Source organism: Toxorhynchites rutilus, chromosome 1 (genome assembly GCF_029784135.1).
Source record: "Toxorhynchites rutilus septentrionalis strain SRP chromosome 1, ASM2978413v1, whole genome shotgun sequence".
Taxonomy (NCBI): domain Eukaryota; kingdom Metazoa; phylum Arthropoda; class Insecta; order Diptera; family Culicidae; genus Toxorhynchites; species Toxorhynchites rutilus.
The window spans coordinates 127,621,629-127,640,408 of record NC_073744.1 but is presented as its reverse complement, the minus strand read 5'-3'; the positions used below and the strand labels follow the sequence as shown (position 1 = coordinate 127,640,408).

The 18,780-nt window shown below is 37.1% G+C and overlaps 1 protein-coding gene across 5 annotated transcripts in view; it reads left to right on the top strand.

The window, feature by feature from the left end:
- The first annotated feature begins 1,965 nt into the window (after positions 1-1,965).
- The window catches only part of LOC129778206 (all trans-polyprenyl-diphosphate synthase PDSS1), a 247,833-nt gene continuing 231,018 nt past the window's right edge, over positions 1,966-18,780 (top strand). The window contains exons 1-2 of one of the 5 annotated variants that reach the window (XM_055784969.1): positions 1,966-2,162; positions 7,763-8,188. In XM_055784969.1, coding sequence (XP_055640944.1) covers positions 2,160-2,162; positions 7,763-8,188 — 429 coding nt within the window. In that variant the 5' untranslated portion in view covers positions 1,966-2,159. Of the gene's footprint in view, positions 2,163-7,620; positions 8,189-18,780 lie in introns of all 5 variants that reach the window. The other 4 variants (XM_055784961.1, XM_055784980.1, XM_055784991.1 and 1 more) reach the window with 4 other exon arrangements.

Genomic DNA, 18,780 nt, shown 5'->3' with positions numbered 1-18,780 from the left:
AATTATATTCAGTGGCTTACTTTGAAATAATAATAGTGAAAAATTAGAATTTAGATATTTGTGTTGGAGTATCAAAAATAACGCTGTTTTGAGGAGGTTGAACTAGATGACTATTAAAACATAATAAAAATGAAGAAAACATATTTTTTGGAGTTTTTCCATTCAATCATAAACTCTCTTCAACTCTTCAACTCTTCAACTCTTCATCAAATAAATGCCAATAAAGCCTGAAATATACCCAGCAAACATTAAATCGTATAATTTTGCACGTACTAAGTCTTACAAGAAATCAGAATAAATCATAATCGCATATAATATCAACCAAAGTATGTATCGTGTATATTTGGAATCGCATAAAATATAAAAACACGATTTTTTATATCATTATAAAATTAAGTCGCAATTCGGTATAATAAACATCAATGTTATGATGTACATTGTCGTAAAATATATTTAATCCGCATCATATGCGTATATTACGCTGATGCAGTTTGTGTGTCGTATAAGCGTATAATTTAAATCGATTCAGTACTGTAGTAAATCGTGTTGCATGCTGAAGAAAATCATGAAACATTAAATCATATTAGATCCTAATAAAGAACATATTACATCATATTGAAATGTCAATGAAATTCTGATGCACGCGAAAGTTTTAACCGATGTTGAATTAAATTTCAGATAGCCGCGCGAGTTAGCTGGTGGATGATAATCCAGACGACCGGAGTTCGAACCCACATCGGAGCAGTTTTCACCAAACATCAATCTGTGTCATTTTAAACATTCATATTCCACTCCCAACATAAGTCAATCAATCAATTATTATTTCTACGAACATAAATACTCATATATAAAAATGGCGATTCGTGAGGTTATAATAAACATTTAACGAAAATATTTTGCGCCATTTGTTTTTTTTCTATGTCTGTAATAAATCGTATAAGAGTATGGCAAAAGTCGTATTTGTTGCTTTGACAATTCATGAATATATTCATATTAGATCGCAATTCAATTCCAACATAATCGCTATTATAGCCGGTCAAAGTTGCATATTCATCCAAACAAATTCGGTAAGCATTTGCCATGTATGTATATGGCCTCCACTTATGCATGCATATGCCAGTTAGGCGCAATATATGCCAACCAAATTTTAGGGCATATGATGTTATATATACGCTTGTTATGCGATTTAATGTTTGCTGGGTACACAATGGCAACATTACAGAGAAGTTCAATTTTCGGTCTGTGACACCGTGCGCGAGTATACGTGTTATGATTTTGCACGCGAGTACAGGAGGGTTAAGATAATTTATTAGTGCTTACTGGTTACCTGGGAAGCGAGGTACGGGTGTACTTCGTTGTGGGAGGCGATCTGACGCAGTGGTTAACCATCTAAATTCGCTCATATGATCTCACAGACCGAGAATCAATAATTTAGTTTTGAGGAGGCTGAATTAAATGACTATTAAAACTGGAAGAATTTGAGGAAAAAGTGTTTTTTTGAGTTTATTCTTTCAATTATATCTTTTTCTTTGAATAAATATCAATGACGTCTAAAATACACAATAGCGATTATAAAGAGATACGCACAGTCTGTGACACCGTGCGCGAGTACAGGAGGGTTAATACCAATGGATTACTAAGCCAGCCAGCATAGAAAATCATGAGCATATAAACTATAACCTAAAATTAAAAATGAAGTGCTTCGCGCGTTTCTCCAACATTGATTTTAATTGTGGTCCGTTTGACGAATCAGTTGCACGTATTTATTTGAAATTTCATTTTTTTTCATACCATAATCATAATTTTTCTCGTGAGCTTCAGGACAAACAGCATTTTAGTGCCCCAAATGGCACACCTTCTTCTGGCGAATACAACGCGATCAGCTGTCCCAACTTGACATCGAGAAACGTCAACGTCACGTGTAGCAAACCGACCAATATTTTCGTTGTTGTTATACTCAATGAGCGAACATCTAGGGAAAAGTTGCACAACGATGATACACTGTGAGTGTGAAAGAGACTGTCTATTACTAAGAGAGGTGTTTTGCAATAATCGCGAACGTGAACGCTTATGGTGAACTTTTCTATGTGAGTTTGAAAATTACGAGTGAAGTTTGCGTTTTCTCGTTCCGTTCATCGCGAAGTGGAATTTCTCGCTAAATGGTATGAATGTGGTCACCCAAAAGAAAACCTGATCCGAAGTTAACGCGCTCTCACTCTTTCGCTGTGAGGTAATTTCTCCATCGGAGAGATTGAGAGAGAGAGAGAGAGAGAGAGAGGAAGCTTCAGAGATATCACCCAAGGAAGCTCCAGAACTCTCTCAGTGGGGTGTGTGTGATTGTAGAAAGAGCTTCAGTGATAAAGAGATAGTTTTGAGCGTGCACTGAAACAAAACGACGGTTTACGCGAACCATTTCATCTTCAAAATGTTCAACTAATCTAGATATAAATCGAAAGTAGATGCTCTAGTAAAATTAAACTGCATTGTTTGAAATAATTTGTAATCTGAAAGAGTCATGTCCGGCGAATAAGGCGAGTGTGATAGCACTTCACAGCCATTACTATTTATTTATTTTATCTCATTATTAACATGTTCAGCTGTAACATGTTCAGCTTACATTGAGAATGTCTCACTGCGGACTGCAATCGGAAGTGTAGGAAACGTTTTGATCATTGTTCTCGACTTCATTCATTGTTATCATGTTTTGGATAGTAATCATGTTTCATGTCGTATCTACGTTCCAATGTAAGCGCACGTATGCATTGAAACTAGCGAACATATTCAAAAGGGCGGAGTCATATTTAGCTAATGTATTGAAAATTTCATTTCTAATGGAATATCAAACAATGACAATAAAGGGTATTTCAAACTAAATGTTAGTTAGTTGTCTGAAATTTGATTAGAGAATTTATAATATTAGAATAAAAAATAAACACAAACAATTTGATTTGGAAAATTTACCACAACAGTTTTGTTGTAGAGTTTCAAAAAACAAGCAGTGGGTTATATCTGTGATATAATCGCAACGTAGACGTGGGAATATCTATTGAATGGTGATCATTTGTTTGAAATTGCATCAATTCTCAATGATGTTCTGTTCTTGTTTTTAAGGGACTTTGACCCGAAGTTCATTCTTCCCTTAATTCTCAATGAATGAATGAATGCATGAATATTTGGAAATATCGCTGAAAGCTTCTCCTATATCAAATCCATCTGTATCGAATCATCATCGATACTTCGGTTTTCGCTAAATGGTTCGTTCAGTCCGGATGCAGAAAGGAAAAGGTTTTTGTAATTAGGAGAGAAGAACACGATGCATAGACGTGTGATTTTATATTTATTTTTTGATAATTAACAAGCTTATAACGTGTAGACATTTTATCTTTCGGATGAAGCGGTTATCATATCATTTCGTTCAGTTGGCTAGAAGAAATTAACGCTCAAAATCTTGTTGTTCCGGCCTAACGCTCTCGTTTTTCGAAACTTTGAACTTACATCCCAGTATAGAAATGTAAGACGATTTTCTAAATAGTTCAGCATGTACTTTTGTTACCAGTTAAATTTTGTGCATTGTTACATCCAGTCGTTAGTCTTGCTCGATCAATCGTAATTTTGAGTAAATTAAAGGTGCACTTCATTGTAAATCGTACCATGTACTTATGGAATGAAGGATTGATTTTTTAAAATTTTTATGCGTTTGTGTGTTGGGAGTGTTGGTACATATGTGTGAATGTTTTCACTCCTCGCAACTCACATACTCACAAAGCATGAAAACGTTTCGGCAGAGACTGCTGATTTTTGACCTTTTCGGCAATAATATTAACTGTGTAGAACTTTTGGACATGCTTCAATTTCAGTCAATTTGGTTTCTTCCGGCAAGTTGCGCAGCGTACTCTGCACGGACAAAATACCCTTTGGATGTTTGTTGCCAACGGTTTGATGAAGTGTATTATTTGTTTGAAATTGATATAACCAGAAATGTGTTTATCATAAGGATCAATGATTGATTTTAGTCTGTCCGACGAATTTTAAGATAGAGAGATAGAGAGTTTTTTTTTTATATTTTCCCCTATTATCCAAAAAAATGACTTTTTTCAAGAATTCAAGACTTTTGAACTACTGGACCGATTCAGATGATCGACATATCAAATTGAAGTTAATGAGTTATTCTTCTATGTGCACCCGCGGCCGAGTGGTTAGCGATTTTTGGATATGTTATGTGGACAAACCTCAGCTTCCAAGAAAAAGCACAGCACCATCTATTTTAACCGAGTAAACTATAAAAAAAGACTAGCTCATTGGTTTCAATTTTATAAACCGAACATTTGCATCGGTTAAGTAGTTAAAAAGTTATGAATTTTTGAAAAAAAATCAGTTTTGGAAAAAATGGCAAAAAACTGATTTTTCAAACAACCCTAAAATGGAAATGGAAAAAAAAAATTGAAAAATCGAGTCCAATATTTTGCGATCAACTACCACTTTTCACGAAAATCTGAGAACCACTATATCGGTTTGGCATGGAATGGCTGATTTTTTATATAAATTTCCTGATGTTTCTGCTACAACGCATTATTGTAAAATGAAAACATAATTTGACACAATTTTTGTTCAAATTCCTCCACCACTTGCAAAAAAACGAATTAGGCTGAGTACATAGTGATGCGTTGCGGGAGGGTTTGCGGGAAAGCTCTTTCGCTCATGAATTGAAATCAAACCACCTGTGGACCTGTCATATTTAACGCGGTGCGAAGGGAATTTATCTGCAGCGTAACTGTTCGTGAAGTGGTTTGCTGCGTGTGAACGCAAGTGACGGATGTCAGATGATTTTCATAGATATCTCCATAATCGAACTTATCGAACGAAAACAAAAATTGAGTTATTAAATTACTATTTTCGTTTAACATCTATTGAAATGAGTTCTAATAAAACAGGTTTACAGAAATAAAACGATATTCAATACCGTTGACCGTGAATAATCATAAAGCTTTCAGGAGAATACATGCTCATTAAATTGAGAATTGCCGTTGATTGAGTGAATAAAAATAATATAAGACACTGGAGAAAATGTAACCAAATACCACTGAGACAAATGTTTCTTTAACTATATTTTTAATTTAGATGTTCGGTTGAAGTTTTTTTTAAGAAAAATTTGGCATGCTTATAATTTTCTTTCTAAAATAAGTATCTATATCGCTATATCAAATCTATAACAATTCGATTGTTTTTCAAAATAAATACATGTTATCATAATTGCATCTTTGTGCTGGGCTGTTTACATGTAGAATGGACTCGGTTGTGATATTAGCGGCTGTCCACATACCACGTGGACAGAAAAAGCATGATTTTAGACTCCCCCTCCCCCACCGTGGACAAGCGTGGACATTTTCATACCCCTACCCCCTTTTGTCCACGTGGACATTTTTCCTTTTTTAATTCAAACAATTGGGGAAATAACTGAATTGCAGCTAAATTCCATTTTAACTTCATTTAGGTTTATTTTATTAAAAAATTTACTAGCTGTACCCTGCTGTACCTGCTTTGCTGTAGCCCATTGTTTTTACATGGTAGAGAAATGACTAGCAAGTACAAAGTACAAAGCACATGTTTCATATGAGTTTGATTTTGAAATACTTGTGAGTATACAATATTTTTTGTCATCATCAGTGAAGATATAAAGGTTATCTGGTTTGCCAACACGGAAACACCCAATGTACAGTTGAGCAGGTGAGGAACAAACTTCACAACTTCATAGATTAATCTTGAGTTTACTAATTATGATTGCAAACGCCAATCGAATAAAAATAAATTAATTTAAAATCATCTTTAAATACAATTTTAGTACCCGTTTTTTTAAACATTTGCAAAAAATGTGTTGATATCACATAAAATACAAATTGCATACACTTCATTTCGTTTTCACCGTGAAGTGACGTTCGTGATCAGGCCCTACATATTTGATACAAGAAAATAAACTTACGTTCACAGCTTCATTTCAGAAGAGTGCTTATTCCATCTGGAAATCCATGAACATCTTCGCCAGTAATAATGCAAATAATCTGATCGATTCGAACATTTTACTACAGAGATATTCAGGATCGAATAAAAAATTATCCTTTCCCTTTGGATTATGAATATTTTATGATATAACGATCGCAAAGCATATCAATGGGCAGTTGTGAAAGTATGAATATGTTCTATACAATATCCAGTCATTGCTTTGACGAATGCATTGATTCATGACAGAGTTACAGCGTTATTAACAAATTTTACGATGTCGCATTCCGCTCCTCCAATTTTTTTGTTGAGTGCAGTACTTTGTCCCCCTCCGGAATATGATCGATCACTGCAAATGCCGATTCATATTCACTCAGTATTTCCGATTCACCTTTAGTCGGTATCGCAATACGAAACCTTTTCCGCCAAAGTTCGGAGAATTTTCTAAGGGTCTTTATCGTCTTTATTCTGCTTTGAGTGTCTAGATGACTTTCGAAGTGCTCGCGGGGAAAAGTTACATTAGACAACTTACGAATCATTCATTTCATGCTATGAAATAAGGCTCAAATCTCAACTATGAAAGAATTATTGAACATGAACATTGAATTGCCTTAAATTGACCCAAACTAAAAAGTACGCTAGCTAGAACGATGTAATTGCATTCATTTGAAAGATGAGAAAATTTTGCGGGAAAGAGCTCCAATTTGTTGATAGAAACAAACGAGCTTATCACATATTTTTGGCAGAAAACTACCTCGAAAAATTGCAATTTTTCGAAAAAAGAAATACAAAAAAATTTATTTTACACGAAAAACTATACAAACATTATTATCCTAAGACCAACTGTTCTCGAGATAGAACAAAATCTATATAAAATCATATTTGATGAAAAAAGCCATATGCGTAATAGCAAGAAAACTCAACCATAATGGAATCGTTTAATTTTTTATAGTTTTGGGCTATGAACGTTTGAGCATAACCCCTATCTATAAAAGTCATTGGATCTTGGGAAATAGCTCGGTCATTCACAGTGTACGTACGTTATTTTCAGAATATGTATTTCAATGAAGAAAAATGATATTAGTAAAACTACATGATACACTCTCAGGCAGCTCAATCCGTTTATTGATAAATACGGAATACCCAGGTTTGGCGGAATGTTTTAAAAGTCTTTAATGTGGAACAGTTTTTATTTAATTTAGAATGTATCGGTGATTATATTTGCAATAGTATTTATTATTCGTGTCCACGTGGACAAAGTCTATACCCCCTCCCCCCTCTAAGTGGACATTTTCATAACCCCAAACCCCCCTAAAGTTGTTCACGTGGTATGTGGACAGTCCCTAATTGAACGACAAAAACGCACGATCTAAAGTGATCAGTATGTCACAGCAATTTCATTATCATGTGTTCTAAAAATCGAACATACGAGGGTCAATGCGAATCATCAGAAGCAAATCTCAGTCTTGCGTTATCGATACCGATAGTTTTGTTTCAGTGCCTGAAAACTATTACGAAAGTGATGACACTCGGTGGCGCGCGGAACAGAGATAGCATAGTATGCTGTCGAGAGCATGCAACGCGAGCCCTATGCTAGAGTGTTCTCTTCGCTCTTATCGCAAGCAGCACATCGTGTCTAGGTTTCTCTCTCGCGCCCTCTCTTGTGCTCTCTCTCTCTTCGTTACGACGCGAGTTGAAACACTTGGCAAGAGATCTCGCAAAACCTGGTGATAATCTGGTGGTGGTTAAGCGCCTCCGAATCTTCAAGATCCTCCGCGTTTTGGGGGCTTCAAGCGCAATGCAGCCGACCGATCGGCTCACAAATCTTTTGACTATGGCGTGTTTAAGTTCGTCGAATCGGGTCTGCGCCCGCGTTGTGCAGGAAAAATTGTGTCAGTTCGTTGTTGGCAAAAATCAGTTTGCTGCCACCGCATCCACCACCACCAGTGCCTCTGGTGGTTCCGGAACTGTGGCTGGATCCGGCGGTAATAGTGGTAACAATGGAAGCTGTGTCGCGACCGTGGATCGTATTGCCAAGAGAAATATCTTCTCCGGTGCCGTCTATCCGTTGTTTACGTCCGGTGGCGCTATCGGTGTGGAAGCTTTGAAATATGGACCAGGTGGAATTGGTGTTGGAAGTGTGCGCAATTTTTACAGCTCGTCTCTGGTACGCAATCTCTTCAAGAAGAATCAGGTAAGTGATCCGTTAGTAGCGAAAGCCTACTTAGTATCGAACACTGTAACGGTATCCGCGCGAACGGTGCGCGTGAGTAGTGCACGAGGCAAGAAAAGAGAAATTTTCCAAAGATAGTGAAGCTCACCACTTTCGAGGGATTACATAATTCCGCTGTGCATACCTGAATTTTGGGTCGTAGTTTTAGCAAACGACTGTTTGAGGCGTAGATGCGATCAAGAAAGTAAGCGACTTTCGACTCATTCTATCCTTCTAGTGACACAGTGACAGTTTTTCTGCATGCTGACCTTTCGGTTGCGCTTCCAGGGGCAACGTTTCGTGGCGTTTCGGAGTGTCAGTGATTGGGTCCGTCCCGCGCGTATCGAAGACCCGCGCATATAGCATAGCAGCGGTTGGATCGATTGAAAATTCATTACAAAAACCGAAGAAGTAGTAAAAGACTAACTTAGAAAGTCGACGTAATAAAAGTGTATATGTGATTTGCGTCGAAAAAGAGAAACGAACGAAGTCTGAGAAAAAAAAAACTCGAATGAAACGAAAGACACAGACAACAGCAGCAGCAGCAAATAACTTGTTTAATCAACTTTCATTGAAAATTAATAAATGGGCAAACGAGAAAATCGAAGACATGCATCGGCAGTGGTGTGTGGTGTGTGCCTTGTGTCTGCGTGAGCCGTGTTCCATCGAACAGGTCAGCAGCAGTGAGCGTCTCGCGCGGCAGCTCGAAGAAATTTGACACCGTTAGTGTGTCATTACGCAAAAATCAACAGTGTTTTCGTAAACAAAACAGAAAGGTGCCCAAGTCAAGTCGGATATTTGTGTCGTCTCCTCTGGAGAGAGGAGGGTGGGGCGCGCAAGATGCAAATTGTTGTGGTTTCAATTGCGTGCATTGCTTTCATCTGCATCTCTCTGCCCAGAATGCTTCCTCTCTCCCACCCCGGGATGGCATAACAGCTGTCTTTGACAAACAGCTGATTGCGGAAGGGCAGAGAACTGCCAAATCTCGCATGCATGAGCTAGAACGAAACGACACGCTTTTCCACACACAACGTCTAAACAAGAGAATGTTCTCTCGAAGGAGTTAGCGGAGCACTTTTGGTCTTCCCGAGGAACGGTTTTGCTCTCTGCGTGTTGCTTTCTACAAAACGCTCTCCCGGAGGAATTGAATTTGTTTTGTTATCTGTATTTGACGTTTCAATTAGTTGTCTCGTTGTTTTGAATTTTTTTGGTAAATATTAAATTGTGTTCTCCGTGGTGGGGACAGAAAAACAAAGAAATGCAGTATCTTTTTCCGTAATACCTTTTCACCAAGGAATGAGGGGGATTAATGATAAAACTAGACGAGCGTGAGGACTGTTCTCTCTGCAATCGAAGCATGTCTTGTTCACGATAACAATTTGATAAACCTTTTTGTTCTAACTCTTCCTGCTGTACAATAATAGTCTCTAGAGATGTCCGTTTTTTCTCATTATGCATAATTCTAAACATACATATACTGCTGAATTGTTGGATGCCATTATAGATGGAATTGATTCTAAACAAGTAGTTGGTACGCTTTTTCTTGGATTTGCGTAGAGCAGGGGTTCTCAAAGTGGTCGATATCGACCCCTTGTGGTCGATATTGGTTTCTCAGGGGTCGACATGAATGAAAATTGATTTTGGGGGTCGACAAGGTCTAAAAATTGACCCCCATTAATTAACACAAGTCCTTGTTCGAAACTTACAAAAAATGTATAAGTATAAGTTGTGTTATGTGATCCAATTTGATTTCTAGTAGAAAGAATTATTGTTGTACTTTTCAAAAACTCAACAAATGGATGAGCACACATAAGTTCGTATGAGATGAAAAATTTGGCAAGTGTATATGGCATTTGCGTTCTGAAATTTGTTGGAACTTGAATACACTCATACATTATGAGAAATAGACACACTGATTTGAAAAAATACGTATCAAAAACGTGCGATTTTTATATTTTATTCAAAAATGTCAGTTTTTTTTCCAAAATTGGAAAAAATGGCGTCACCCGGAAAGCTTCGGTTAGGGACGGGGCCAAAAAGTTGACTCTGTTCAAGTTTTTCGTTCAGAGAGCCAAGGACCGGGAGGGACTGCATGCGTACAATGTGCTCCCGGGACTGCTTTACCGTCCAGCACAATTTTGATGATTCGGAAGAAGGAAGCAGAAACTTTCAAAGTTTGCCACGAAATACATGATTTGGCAAGCGATCTGCTCATGTGACAAACGGAGTGCGCCGTTCGTGCCTACCGGGACTGTAAACGGGCAGATCTACCTCAAGGAGGTCCCTACGACCTTATGGCTGGATCTAGCTTCGGGCCACTATTCAAAGGATGTTTTGGAGTGGTACGAAGGCAACGGGTCACTTTCGCACCCAAGAACATGAACCCCTCTAACGCACCGGAACTAAGGCCCATCGAAAAATACTGGGCTATTATGAAGCATGCACCACGGAAGCATTCCAAGGAGGTATGAGCAAGATATGAAGAGAAAGTGGGTTTCCGTATAGAAGAAGCTGCAGCCAGATGTTGTACAAAACCTTGTGAGTGAAGTTAAGCGTAAGATGCGAGCATATGGTTATGGCATTCAAGTTGCATGAAATAAATATGCCAGAAGTTTACTAATGGGTTATAAAGGGCGAACACGAAATTATTGCGACACCGAAAATGTCATGCCAATTTTCTTATAATGTTTAGAATCAAACCAAAATTTTAGGGTAGTTTTATACATCTATTTACATCAAAAATCAAAAGAAAAGTTAATCGATGGAGCCTTGAGTGTAAAATTGAACGCATTTTCGCTTGATGCCCTCCATCAAAAGTCTTTACAGTGTCATCCGGTACCAGTTTCTCAGTTTTTTCCATTTTCTTAACATGTACTTCTCGTCTGTGACTGTCTTCTTGCTCTTCCGAAGTTCCCGCTTCATTATTGTCCAGTACTGCTCCACCGGGCGCAGCTCCGGACAGTTTGGCGGGTTCATGTCCTTTGGAACAAAATTGACAGAATTGGCCTCATACTACTCTAGGACACTTTTAGAATAGTGGCATGATGTCAAATCTGGCCAAAATAGCGGAGCTTCGTCGTGCTGCTGCAAGAACGGCAAAAGGCGCTTCTCGAGGTACTCAGATTTGTAGATCTCGTCATTTACTGTGCCCTTTGTCACGAAAGGCTCACTCCTCAGTCCGCAAGAGCAGATGGCCTGCCAAACGAGATATTTAGAGGCGAACTTCGACATTTTCTTCTTCTTAAATTTGTCGTCCACATCGAACTTGCTTTTGCCGGCGAAAAACTCCAACCCCGGAATTTGCTTAAAATCGGCTTTTATATACGTTTCGTCGTCCATCACACAGCAGCCATATTTTGTCAGCATCTTCTCTTAGAGGTTTGGGAAGTTCTGTACCTTGTATGTATGTAGTCCAGCTCTCTTCTTTGCATTCTGGAAGTAGCTCTGCGACATGCCGATCTTTTTAGCCAAATCACGGCTTGAGACGTTGGGATTTGCTTTAATCATCCGCTTCACTTTTCCCTCCGTCTTTTTGTTCTCCGGTCCCGGTTTTCTTCCAGCTCCTTTGCCATGGTCCAACGTCAACCGCTCCTGGAACCGCTTCAACACTCTGGAGACGGTTGAATGGTGAATGTTCAACATTTTTCCCAACTGCCGGTGCGACAGGTCAGGAAATTCCAGGTGTTTGGAAAGAATTTGTTTTCTCGACTCGCGTTGGTTCCCCTCCATTTTCGTTGAATCGAAAAACACGACTTCGAGTTTGACAGCATTTAGACAATACACATCAATAAGAAAGTGTGCAACATTTGGTTGATTTTTACCCAATGGTAAAAAAAGTTATGCCCTGTTGATTATGTCGCAATAATTTCGTGTTCGCTCTTTATTTTATTGTCTCAAAGTTTGAAAAGGATCGGTGAACTAGGTAATTTTCTACAGCGTTTTTTCCGTGATGTAATTTGATGTGGGACACATTTTACCAACAACTTTTTCGTATTTTGTTAGAAAAAAAAAAATACAACTAATCCTAATTTTGATTAAAGTCTAGATGAAGATAAGAGCATTCAGAAAAAATTAAAATAATATTGGATAATATGGACATTTGACAAAGACGTCAACTTTCAATCTCGCATAGCTTCTGAAACATGGCATTTTCGCATGGAGATTCATGAAAAACTAAAGTTTCACTCGGAACATGTTTGTGTGTAAATTCTCGCGATTGATATGTTCTTGGCATGTTCCTGAATAGAAAAAAGGTTTTGCAGAACATGTCTGTCGCGAGAATTTAAACAGAAAAATGTTACAAAGACAACATTAGTAGTAATTTTTCAAAGAAAAAAGGAAACAAATTGTTAAAAAAAAAAATTAACTTTTGCAAAAGATACGTTTTTCAGAATGAATTTGAATTCTTAAAATATTTTTTCAGTGAAACTTTGTTTTTCAAAATAATTCGATTTTTTTAATTAGAATTTAAACAATTAACTACATATCATTCTTGGATCAACAAATTTTAAGTCTTGTAGGCTTTATGTTACATTATTTTGTTTCTAACTCAAAATCTAAAAGATCTAAAAAATGTAGATCAAGGAAAGATACATAGGAAATTCTTTAAATGTTCATTAAAAACACCACACAAATTAAAAAAAATATTTAAAAAAATGAAATTAATTTTTCTCAGAAGGCGAATTTCATGCCAACTCGTATTAGGAGTTGGCAGCATCATCTCAGATAGCCGTGTAATGTTGTGGGTGTAAAGACATGGGTCATTCAAGCAACTTTGCATACCTGAAACCTTCAAAATAAAATTAGACTACTTTTTGGAAAAAGATTTTTTTCCCAAAATTTATAGCTCAAAAAAAATTATACCTAAAAAATCCTGCTTAAAGGAAGATATGTAGGAAATTGTTTAAATTTTCATAAAAAAATTAAACTCATTTTTCTCAAAAATGTTTTTCTTTCAATTCTCAAAAAAAAAATAATATGAGTAGACCTTACAATTTCCAAAAAGTTGTTCATACATAGGAAGATGGACACTTTTTCAAGGAAAAAGTTTTTCTAGCAACAACTTTTTCATGTTTTCTTTGAAAAAAATACAACTAATCCTAATTTTGTTTAAAGTCAAGATAGCGGTATAGTGTATTCGATAGAGGTTTAGATCTTATTAAAATATGCACTTTTGTCGAAGATGTCATCTTTCTTTTGTGTGATCTTTTATCGTTCCTGGAATGTAAGGCATTTTTGTATGAAAACTCATGATAAATGATGTTTTACTCGTAACATTTTTGTATGTAAATTCTCGCGTTTGCCATGTTCTTGACATGTTTCTAAATAGAAAAACGTTTTCAGAACATGTAAATCGCGATAATAATAAAAATGTTTTGAGTTAAACATGAAAAGAAATTTTTCAAAGGAAGCATTAAAAAGTTGTAAGAAATACTTTTTCCCTGTAAAGGTGCCCATCTTCCGATGTATGGGTGACTTGTTGAAAATTGTAAGGCATATTTAAATCAAATTTTCGGAAACAATGTTTCCGAGAAAAATGAATTCTAATTTTCAAAACATTTTTTTTCAAAAAAATTGTTTGACAGTTTTTGATGAAAACCTAAATAATTTCCTACATTTCATTCTTCAACCATCATTTTGTAGATCTTATTTTTTTAAATTAAATTTTAAATTTAATTTTTAAATTAATTTTTAAAATTAAGAGAAAAAGTCAAAAAAGAACTCAAAATTTCAAAAAAATTCTCACAAGATATCAGACCTACAAAATTTTAGTTAAAGAATGAAATATAGAAATTATGATTGTGTTCATTAAAAAATATAATAACATATTTTAGAAAAAAAAATCATTGAATAAATTTAATTTTGAAAATTAAATTTATTTATTATAATTCAAAAGCGAAAAAATGTTTTTTTCTAATTCTGAAAAAATATATATGAATAGCCCATACAATTTCCAACAAGTCACCCTTACATCGGAAGATGGGCACTTTTTAGGGAAAAAGTTTTTCGAACAACAACTTTTTCATGTTTAATTGTTTTTTTTTAATGGTAATGTTCAATTCGTAACATTTTGATGTATAAATTATCGCGATTTAAATGCTCTGCTATCTTTTTTCTATTTATTGATATGCATATAATGCACACAATATATATTCTTTTATGTCGGTGAAGATACCAATCTCAGGATACCAATAACTTTTTTTCAGCATATGACAATTTTTCCATTTGAATTAGACGCACACCATCCTACGAGAATATTCTGAGGTGGTGGAGTCTTGGAATTGACCCATCTGGTCATAGGAACCATTTGAAATCTCAAGATATTTACGAAATTTACATTTTCGTAAATTTCTTGAAATTACGAAATTTACGAAATTTATATTTTCGTAAATTTATTGAAACTTCAAATGGTTCCAATGACCTCACCACTTCAGAATATTCTCGCAGGATGGTGTGCTTCTAATTCAAATAAAAAAATTGTCATTCCATCGCCTCCAAAATATTTGCCCTAGGACTTGACCATTCTCGTAAATTTCTCGAAATTTCAAATGATTCCTATGACCAGATGGGTCGATTCCAAGACTCCACCACCTCATAATATTCTCGTAGAATGGTGTGCTTCTAATTCAAATGAAAAAATTGTCATTCCATCGCCTCCAAAATATTTGCCTTAGGACTTGATCATCTTCGTAAATTTTATGAAATTTCAAATAGATGGGTCAATTCCAAGACTCCTCCAACTCAGAATATTCTCGTAGGATGGAGTGCTTCTAATTGCCTTAGGAATTGACCATTTTCGTAAATTCCTATGACCAGATGGGTCGATTTCAAGACTCCACCACCTAATAATATTCTCATAGGATGGTGTGCGTCTGATTCAAATGAAAAAATTGTCATATGCTGCAAAAAAAAGTTCTTGGTATCTTCACCGACATTATCCTTTTCCTTATTCAACTAATAACTTTCTGATTTAGTTTATCAGAACCTTATTCAGTGGTTGTGCTAAGAATGTCATCCATATCTTCACAAAGCTCTTCCATGCTCAATTAACCGGATGCTTCCCCTTTTTTTAAGTTTAAACATTCGCTCGCGGCCACCCAACATTACGATCTTCATTGTAATGTTCCTAAAGCTGCAACGTTTCTAAAGCTAAATTTGCCATTTTCCATTATTCAGTATGAAATTTCAAACAAATCATCCTCAGGCACCAAAGCTGTCAGACGTACTCTTTTTGCAACTGAACTTGCGTGAGTCTACATTCTTCAATACTAAAGGGTGTGTCACATCAAATTGCATCACGGAAAAAAACGCTGTAGAAATTCGCCCAGTAGACTGATCCTTTTGAAAATTTTAGACAGTAAAATAAAAACTATTAAACAACTTTTGGCATTTTCTTTTTATTCATACTTCGAGCCCAAGCCCGTATGCTCGCACCTTCCTCTTTATCCCGTCCATAAGGTTCTGTACAACGTCAGGTTGTAGTTTTTTTTGAACAGAAATCCATTTTCTCTTGAAGTCCGCCTCCGATTTGACAACTTTTGGGTTCTTCCGGAGGGCCTGCTTCATAATCGCCCAATATTTCTCTATTGGGCGAAGCTCCGGCGCGTTGGGCGGGTTCATTTCCTTTGACACGAAGGTGACCCCGTTGGCTTCGTACCACTCCAACACGTCCTTTGAATAGTGGCACGTAGCGAGATCCGGCCAGAATATGGTCAGGCCCTAGTGCTGCTTCAATAGTGGTAGTAAGCGCTTCTGTAGGCACTCCTTAAGGTAAACCTGCCCGTTTACCGTGCCGGTCATCACGAAGGGGGCGCTCCGCTTTCCGCAAGAGCAGATCGCTTGCCACACCATGTACTTTTTGGCAAACTTGGATAGTTTCTGCTTGCGAATCTCCTCCGGAACGCTGAATTTGTCCTCTGCGAAGAAGAACAACAGACCCGGCAGCTGACGAAAGTCCGCTTTGACGTAGGTTTCGTCGTCCATTACCAAGTAATGCGGCTTCGTCAGCATTTCGGTGTACAGCTTCCGGGCTCGCGTCTTCCCCACCATGTTTTGCCTTTCGTCGCGGTTAGGAGCCTTCTGAACCTTGTATGTACGCAGGCCCTCCCGCTGCTTGGTCCGCTGGACGAATGAACTTGACAAATTCAGCTTATTGGCGACATCCCGGACCGAACTTCTAGGATCACGTCTAAACTGCTTAACTACGCGCTTGTGATCTTTTTCACTGACGGAGCATCCATTTTTGCCGTTCTTCACCTTCCGGTCGATGGTTAGGTTCTCGAAGTATCGTTTTAGTACTCTGCTGACCGTGGATTGGACGATTCCCAGCATCTTACCGATTTCCCGATGTGACAACTCCGGATTCTCGAAATGAGTGCGCAGGATTAATTTACGACGCTCTTTTTCGTTCGACGACATTTTTCCAAATTTACGAAAAATTGACAGTGAAGCATGGCCAACGTGATCTATACACTCTTATCTGATTATAAGCGAAAGCTGAAGATCTATAGTGTTTTTTCCGTGATGCAATTTGATGTGACACACCCTTTATTCCGCTACGAACCCATTGATTCCTCCAGTACTTTTACATGGCATAAGGAAGCTTATTCAGGAGCTCAGGACATTTACACAGTAGCCATTTAGTCGTAAGAGTTTTCCTTCTGTTCTTTCATTATCCAGTTAGACCGGACAGCGGAGACAGTTGATTGATCATTGTTGAATTGTTTATAGAACATCAGCCCGATGTGTTTCGCAGAGCAGAACAATTGTAAGGATGAATCGTTCTTATTTCGGCCGTGGATCGGTCTCCATCACTGATGACTGTTGCGTGGACGTAGTTATTCTGTAACAACACAAAGATGGTCAATGAGGGCCCCGAGCTTTGAACTTACGATCGATCGCTTACTAATAGCGAATTCGTTTTTAAAACTGAGTCAGTGCCACACTGACTCTGTAATAAAAAAACGTTTTCAGTTTCACGAATGCGGTGGTTTGTTGGTGTGCGTTGTATAGTCTGATTTGTTTATATTTGCGACGACAAATGTACAGTGTCGACGTCTGGTGGAGATATTAGTGCTTGGGAGGTAAAGTATTCTCTATAAGATCAGAAGGGCCAAGTGCAGTGTAAAAATATAAAAGTTTGAATGAAAATTTTTACTTCATATTGTTTGATTACCTAACACATGTAGTGCTAACACTCACTTAACCATTTGTCGATGCATTTCCTGTTTGTTCCACAAATAATTACTATTATAATATAAAATCATCATTAGACACAGTTTTCGTTCAATGTTTCTGCGATATCGGAAAAAAACCCTCTTATTTCATCACATAAAATAAATATTCGATACGTTAAAGTAAATTTTCATTCCTAATATCGATTTTGAGAGCATGTTTATTCCTCCTGAATATCCATAAAAATTTTCACCTCCCAATGAAAGCACACGGAGCTTAATGTCGTCTACACGAATATACTCTTCAAAATCAGAATCCGAATTGGATTACGATTCAAATAATACAAAAGCAAGAGCAGCAGGTTTTCCATTTTCATAGTCTCTATTTTTAGTTTTTCCAAAACAATACTCGGAACTTGACAGTTCAGTATAGTTGTATTGGTGAACCCGAGTGCCAACCCGTGAAACATCTCAGTGCGAAACTAAAGGCCCATTTATACGTTGCTAGTAGCTGACTTCACAACGAGCAGCTACTGACCCGGTGAACTCGCTTGACAAATGGTTGACTCGCCTTGTCCGTTCACACAATGTGAGCTGCTGACAAGAAACTAGATACTAAGTACGGGTTTACCAGAGATGCCAGACGATTTTTCAAATGTCCATCAAATAGTCAGAAACAGCAATCAGGTCCGAATTTGACAGATGATTGATCCGAAATCAACTTATTTATTGGCTGTTTTCGGCTTAGGTTTTCAGTTGAATTTATCATTACACAATTTTAAATTTTATCGCGAGACACACGCTGGCCGTGTTTACAAATACTTTGTGCTGAATTTCTTTGAACTGAGGGTACTATCCGAAAAAAGCAGAAAGAAAAAAGGATTCGGGCCAGGAATTGGATGCAAAGAAAAGGAGTAACAAATACAATACTGGAGTAACTCCACGATGATGATCCCCGAGAGTACAGAGCAGTGTTGGAAATAACACCTGAAAAAGTGAAAAAACTGTTGGATTTAATTGCTCCACAAATACAACGCCAATATACACTCATGAGTGAAACTAGAAATGATGTGCCTTTCTTCTGGAATATGGAATATATATCAGATTATTGTCGCTATTTTTTAGAACCTCGAAAGCATCCATAGCTTAATTAATTCCGAAAGTATGTGGTGCTACAAATGGCAGTCTAAAAGATTTTTCAAAATTTGATTTACTTCGCGTTGACAGCAGCTTCGTGTACCAATTTGTGAAATGAAAATGATAGTAGATTCGCCGGAGGAATAAATACGTCTCAAAAACTAAAATAATGAATGAAAATATACTTTTTTCAAATCGAATATGTATTCTGTTTCTTAGAACAATACTTTTTTTTGCAAGTTGTGAGTGAATTTTGAATGAAAA